General features: G+C 43.1%; 1 protein-coding gene across 1 annotated transcript; it reads left to right on the top strand.

Moving 5' to 3' along the window:
• The first annotated feature begins 3494 nt into the window (after positions 1 to 3494).
• Positions 3495 to 7557, top strand: cxcl13 (chemokine (C-X-C motif) ligand 13). The gene is made up of 4 exons (XM_072434040.1): positions 3495 to 3580; positions 4168 to 4285; positions 5941 to 6021; positions 7384 to 7557. Exons 1-4 carry the CDS (start codon positions 3520 to 3522, stop codon positions 7412 to 7414), a joined length of 291 nt encoding a protein of 96 aa, XP_072290141.1. The 5' UTR covers positions 3495 to 3519; the 3' UTR covers positions 7415 to 7557.
• Positions 7558 to 7732: the final 175 nt, after the last annotated feature.

Genomic DNA, 7732 nt, shown 5'->3' with positions numbered 1-7732 from the left:
CACACACAGATCTTCAGTGTGTCATTGTTCCTCACACAGATCTTCAGCGTGTCATTGTTCCTCACATAGATCTTCAGCGTGTCATTGTTCGTGTCATTGTTCCTCACACAGATCTTCAGCGTGTCATTGTTCCTCACACAGATCTTCAGCGTGTCATTGTTCCACACACAGATCTTCAGTGTGTCATTGTTCCTCACACAGATCTTTAGCGTGTCATTGTTCCTCACACAGATCTTCAGCGTGTCATTGTTCCTCAAACAGATCTTCAGTGTGTCATTGTTCCTCACACAGATCTTCAGTGTGTCATTGTTCCTCACACAGATCTTCAGTGTGTCATTGTTCCTCACACAGATCTTCAGTGTGTCATTGTTCCTCACACAGATCTTCAGTGTGTCATTGTTCCTCACACAGATCTTCAGTGTGTCATTGTTCCTCACACAGATCTTTAGCGTGTCATTGTTCCTCACACAGATCTTCAGCGTGTCATTGTTCCTCACACAGATCTTCAGTGTGTCATTGTTCCTCACACAGATCTTCAGTGTGTCATTGTTCCTCACACAGATCTTCAGCGTGTTATTGTTCCTCACACAGATCTTCAGCATGTCATTGTTCCTCACACAGATCTTCAGCGTGTCATTATTCCTCACACAGATCTTCAGCGTGTCATTGTTCCTCACACAGATCTTCAGTGTGTCATTGTTCCTCACACAGATCTTCAGTGTGTCATTGTTCCTCACACATATCTTCAGCGTGTCATTGTTCCTCACACAGATCTTCAGCGTGTCATTGTTCCTCACACAGAACTTCAGTGTCATTGTTCCTCACACAGATCTTCAGTGTCATTGTTCCTCACACAGATCTTCAGCGTGTCATTGTTCCTCACACAGATCTTCAGTGTGTCATTATTCCTCACACAGAACTTCAGTGTGTCATTGTTCCTCACACAGAACTTCAGTGTGTCATTGTTCCTCACACAGAACTTCAGTGTGTCATTGTTCCTCACAGATCTTCAGCGTGTCATTGTTCCTCACACAGATCTTCAGCGTGTCATTGTTCCTCACACAGATCTTCAGCGTGTCATTGTTCCTCACACAGATCTTCAGCGTGTCATTGTTCCTCACACAGATCTTCAGTGTGTCATTGTTCCTCACACAGATCTTCAGCGTGTCATTGTTCCTCACACAGATCTTCAGCGTGTCATTGTTCCTCGCACAGATCTTCAGTGTGTCATTGTTCCTCACACAGATCTTCAGTGTGTCATTGTTCCTCGCACAGATCTTCAGTGTGTCATTGTTCCTCACACAGATCTTCAGCATGTCATTGTTCCTCACATAGATCTTCAGCGAGTCATTGTTCCTCACACAGATCTTCAGCGTGTCATTGTTCCTCACACCGATCTTCAGCGTGTCATTGTTCCTCACACCGATCTTCAGTGTGTCATTGTTCCTCACACAGATCTTCAGTGTGTCATTGTTCCTCACACAGATCTTTAGCGTGTCATTGTTCCTCACACAGATCTTCAGCGTGTCATTGTTCTGTGACTCTCCTGAAGTCCACGATCATCTCCACTGTCTTCTGGGCGTTGAACTCCAGGTTGTTACCGCTGCACCAGCCGCTCCACCTCCTGTAGACAGACTCATCCCCGCTAGCGTGCCGGTGTGGAGCTAGCTAGCGGGGATGAGTCACCATTTTTTGGAGATCTGGATCCCGAATATCTCAAACTTCCAACAAAAGCTGGGAAAATAAAGATGAATTGTGCTCGTCGCTCGGTGGCTCCAATCCGGCTCCGAACCAGCGTCCAAGACCGATGACACTGAAGCTCCACCACTTCAGTGATAAACAGCGTGTCATGGCGGCATCCGGACATCTCGCCGCGGCCGGATCAGCCAAGTCCCAAGTGTGAGGCGCTGTATGTCTGTGAAAAGCACAAACACAGTTCACTTCCCGAGTCTATTTAACGAATACTCAGCGCAAGAGGTCAAGAAACACAAAGCTTCTGATCCGTGACATCCGCCTGAGAGAGAAGGTGGAATACGCTGCTTCACCCTGCAGCGCTGAGGATCCACGGGAATGGAAAAAGAAACAAGATTCACTACAGCAGAAGAGGAGCCGGCATTTGCCAATTCCACACCAGACACACTTTGACATTCTCTCCTTTTTTCCCTTTATTTGGTGAAAATGTTCATCAATATAAGATAAGATAAGATAAGATATTACTTTATTGTCCCACATGGGGAAATTTCATTGTTGCAACGCAGGTAGATACAGAGGTAGATCCAGAAGAACAGATCACTTATAGGAAGTCTGAAAAACACTTTCAGTAGAAGATCTCCTATAAACAAAAACTCCCATTTCCCAACAAGGGATGGAGGGGAAAATAATAAAGATAAAAATAAATACATAAATACCATTACATGTGATCACGACAGTAATTGCACATGAATAAGTGTCACGACGGCACATGGATTGCACATGAATTTCACAGTAATTGCACATATGACGGAATTGCACATGGTTAGGTCAGTATTGCGAGCCCTCAACGGGCCCTCTGGTACAGTTAATATTATTATTATTATTAAATTATTAACTGTACCAGAGGGCCCGTTTTTCCACCTAGAAAATGGTTGTCCCTCCACCCTCTGATCTCTTTTTGGATCAGTCTGTGGGTTCTTGGTTCTGTTGTTGTAGTTCCTGTTTAAAGTGAGGAAAGTAAGTAGATCTCCCTCTTAGAAATGATGCAGCGTCTGAAATGTTCATCGTAGGTGCATTTCTACTGTGAGAGACAGAATCTGTATAAAAAATGTATCGGAAATGACATTGTACGAGTGGGAGCCTCCTGATGAGAGCCAGGACAGACTCATGACAGCAGCAGCCGGCTCCACGTGGCAGAGGCATATGTGCTGTTTGGGTTTTTCAGATGGGAAATGACTTAACCTTAAGTTAAAGCAATGATTTTCAGGTGTTTATCACAGTGACACGAGTGAATGATTCTGCCGCGTACAACAGCTTCACATTAGCCAGAACACAACGTTTTTCCACAATTTTATCAAGATCACATCATTTTTAATTGTCAATATCAGTAAAAGTGTATTTCTCATAAACATCTCCAGAGACGTTAGAAAGTGCAGATCACGTGTCCAGATTCAGCAGATTCAGAACGCAGTCCACTCGATCGATTACAGGGTCAATAATGTTCTCTCGGATTCATTTATGAGATGTTTTTGATATTTACGGCTTCATTTAATGCCAAAGATACACTTTTTAAACCTGAATTGTGCCTGTTTTAAGTTGATGGAGAAAGACAAAGCTGATGACCTTTGACTCTGCTCATGACTTCTGCATTAGAACGATGAGTTGGGCACAAAAGTACATCATTAGATATTCAGTGGTAAATGTTGCTGACTGGTCAGAATCTCTTTCAGAAAAGCCCCGTCTCGCACAGCTATTTTTACCACCTGCTGTTTCCTTTATAAAGACAGACCCACTTTACACAAGCGCCTCAGACTCTACCACACCAAGATGGCCGCCAGGACTGTGCTGTGTGCAGCTGCTCTGCTCCTCTGCGTCGCCGCGCTCCACGGTAACCAGCTCAGGACAAAATATATACATTATTTATGGACTTTTTTAAAAATCAAAATCAGAATCAGTTTTATTGCCATTATTTAATTTACATTATATTACATTACATATTAACATCTACTGTCTTTTATTATTGTATAGTTGTATTGTATATTTGTATTTTATATTTAAAGTTACTGCTCAAATCGTTAATATGCAACAAAAATATTTAATTTGAAGGGGAAAAATGCTCTTCAATATTTGGACCGAGAATTATGAGCAGCACAACTGACAATATGTTTATCCTTGTTTATCCTTGTTTTTCTCACAATATCTTTATACTGCAAAATGTAAATTGAATGTAATTTCTCTGTTGTTTAGCGATATCAGATTTTCAAAATTAAAAACTGGGACACACCCGGGTTGCGATGGGGGTAATAATTAAAATGATAAAAAGCGCGGGTGATTTTTCACGCCTCTTTCGCGCATCACTTTTATAATATCCATGAAGCAGTTTTGTGTTTTCTCTTTTTTGGCAAACGAAACAATCCAAAGTTTATGCGGTGTTTTGTCGAGTCGTTTACAGTCGTTGTGATGTGACTTTTGCAGCGATGCCCAGGTTGGGCTGTCGGTGCGTCCGGACCTCGGCTCAGCCCATCAGCCTGAGCTCCATCCGGTCCATCCAGGTCCTGCCTGTGTCTGGATACTGCCGCCGCACCGAGATCAGGTACTGCTACTGCTAATGCTACTGCTAATACTAATGCTACTGCTACTGCTACTGCTACTGCTGCTGCTACTGCTAATACTACTGCTACTGCTGCTGCTACTGCTAATACTACTGCTAATACTACTGCTAATACTACTGCTACTGCTGCTGCTACTGCTACTGCTACTGCTACTGCTACTGCTACTGCTACTGCTAATGCTAATGCTACTGCTAATACTAATGCTACTGCTACTGCTACTGCTACTGCTGCTGCTACTGCTAATACTACTGCTAATACTACTGCTACTGCTGCTGCTACTGCTACTGCTACTGCTACTGCTACTGCTACTGCTAATGCTACTGCTAATACTAATGCTACTGCTACTGCTACTGCTACTGCTGCTGCTACTGCTAATACTACTGCTACTGCTGCTGCTACTGCTAATACTACTGCTAATACTACTGCTAATACTACTGCTACTGCTGCTGCTACTGCTACTGCTACTGCTACTGCTAATGCTACTGCTAATACTAATGCTACTGCTACTGCTACTGCTACTGCTGCTGCTGCTGCTACTGCTACTGCTGCTGCTACTGCTAATACTACTGCTACTGCTGCTGCTACTGCTAATACTACTGCTAATACTACTGCTAATACTGCTGCTACTGCTGCTGCTACTGCTACTGCTACTGCTACTGCTAATGCTACTGCTAATACTAATGCTACTGCTACTGTTACTGCTACTGCTACTGCTGCTGCTACTGCTACTGCTACTGCTACTGCTAATACTACTGCTACTGCTACTGCTAATACTACTGCTAATACTACTGCTACTGCTACTGCTAATGCTACTGCTACTGCTAATACTACTGCTAATACTACTGCTACTGCTACTGCTAATGCTACTGCTAATACTGCTGCTAATACTACTGCTACTGCTACTGCTAATGCTACTGCTACTGCTACTGCTAATACTACTGCTAATACTACTGCTACTGCTACTGCTAATGCTGCTGCTAATGCTACTGCTACTGCTACTGCTAATACTACTGCTAATACTACTGCTACTGCTAATGCTGCTGCTACTGCTACTGCTAATACTACTGCTAATACTACTGCTACTGCTACTGCTACTGCTACTGCTAATACTACTGCTACTGCTACTGCCACTGCTACTGCTAATGCTACTGCTAGTACTACTGCTACTGCTACTGCTAATACTACTGCTAATGCTAATACTACTGCTACTGCTAATACTACTGCTACTGCTAATACTGCTACTACTGCTACTGCTGCTACTCCTGCTACTGAGGACCCCCAGACCGCCCTCTTCTGGCCACCTCTGTTTCAAACTCCTGGAGGCACCACTGACTTCCATGCTTAAGCAGATTTTTATGTGAAACTTTGACTTGAGGTATTTTTTTCTCCTATGTACTTTCACTGAAGTAACGAAACGTAGTACCGGTACTTCTGCCACTACTACTACAGCTACTGCTATTACTACTATTTATACTGCTACTGCTACTGCTCTACAACGACTCTTACTCCGCGACTGCTTCGGCTCCAGATCAGATAACGTCTCCCCAACAACGTTAAGAAAAAAAACAAAGTATCTCATCTTATTATGGAAACAAATATCTGTGACTTTTTTATAAACCATTTTTGTTCTTCACAGAATCACAAGGAGAAACCGTCGTGTGGTTTGTGTCAAACCCGACGAGGAGTGGGTCCATCAGATGCTCCTGGACGTTCAGAGGTGACGATCGAGAGCAGAAGTAGTAGTAGTAGTAGTAGTAGTAGTAGTAGTAGTAGTAGTAGTAGTAGTAGTAGTAGTAGTAGTAGTAGTAGTAGTAGTAGTAGTAGTAGTAGTAGTAGTAGTAGTAGTAGTAGTAGTAGTAGTAGTAGTAGTAAAATGGTAGCAGTAGATTTAGTATCGAATAAACAGAGATACAAACAATAGACTGTATTAGTACTTGAATATGTAAAAACAGCCACACCCAATGCTATTTTTCACATCACACAGATGGGAAAACAAAATGCGAGTCAGGCTGCCCAATCTGAGAAGTTTGATTCATATTCTCTGTGAAAAGATAAGGCCCAGTCCCACTGAAACTATTCTGAAACTTGCTGTGCTAAATATCAGTGTCTGTGCAGTTTTTAGAGGTGAAATAATGACCCGCAGGTTGTCTTTTGGGGTGTTTTCATCATTTGAGTGTGTGTCCTTTAAAATGTAGCTAAAACAGTCTCCATCCATTCTCTTCATTGTTTTATACAAGCAATGAGATGTTTCAGTCGTATGCACAGACTTTGATGGTTTGGTCATTACAGGTGATTTCAATGTGCATGTGGATAATGTTTGTGACAGAAACGCTAAAGAGCTTGATGCTGTCTGGGTCGTAATAATGGACTCCGACTTCAAATCAATAACATCATCAGCTTTTTACCTCATAAAAAACATTGTCAAATCTATAGACACTATATTGTCAGAATATAGTGTCTAAACCAGATTTGGAGAGACTTATCCATGCGTTTGTCTCCAGTAGATTAGACTGTAACGGCCGCTCACTGGCCTCTCCAAACGAGCTGTAAAACAGCTGCAGTACATCCAGAACGCTGCTGCTCGGGTCCTGACTAGAACCAGGAAGTGCGATCACAGTAGTCCTGTTCTCAGGGACCGGCCTCCTGCTGGTGCCAGATTCAGGACTAAACATGGACCGGCCTCCTGCTGGTGCCAGATTCAGGACTAAACATGGACCGGCCTCCTGCTGGTGCCAGATTCAGGACTAAACATGGACCGGCCTCCTGCTGGTGCCAGATTCAGGCCTCCTGCTGGTGCCGGAGTCAGGACTAAACATGGACCGGCCTCCTGCTGGTGCCAGAGTCAGGACTAAACATGGACCGGCCTCCTGCTGGTGCGAGAGTCAGGACTAAACATGGACCGGCCTCCTGCTGGTGCCAGAGTCAGGACTAAACATGGACCGGCCTCCTGCTGGTGCCAGAGTCAGGACTAAACATGGACCGGCCTCCTGCTGGTGCCAGAGTCAGGACTAAACATGGACCAGGACTGTTTTGTGATTTCTGTCTTTTTGTTGACTTTGTGCTTGTTGTTTCTTTACAGGAACCAGTCTCTGAGTGACAGCCACATCTGAACTGCAAAACAGAAACAAGATATTTACTGTGATGAAAATGCTAAACTGTGATACTCGGATTACTGTGAATTCTGCCGGCAGCTTTTCTGTTGCTCAAACTCTCGTAACTGTAACTTTATTTGAATGAAACAAATAAAAATGAAAAGCAGAGCATAAAAAACAACCCTCTGTATGTGTGTTCTGTGAGTTCACTTCTATTCATTATCATTATATGGTAATAAAACATGTACACTGTTTGAATCCCAACATAATATGAAGAGAATATTTGTCGAGCTAAAATGTAAATAATTAAGTACTAAGTAAAGTAAATAATTAACT

The sequence above is a fragment of the Eucyclogobius newberryi genome, unplaced genomic scaffold (genome assembly GCF_026437365.1).
Source record: "Eucyclogobius newberryi isolate DKJ021-1_F unplaced genomic scaffold, fEucNew1.0.hap1 SCAF_6, whole genome shotgun sequence".
NCBI classification, from domain to species: domain Eukaryota; kingdom Metazoa; phylum Chordata; class Actinopteri; order Gobiiformes; family Gobiidae; genus Eucyclogobius; species Eucyclogobius newberryi.
This window is presented reverse-complemented; position numbering and strand designations above follow the sequence as displayed.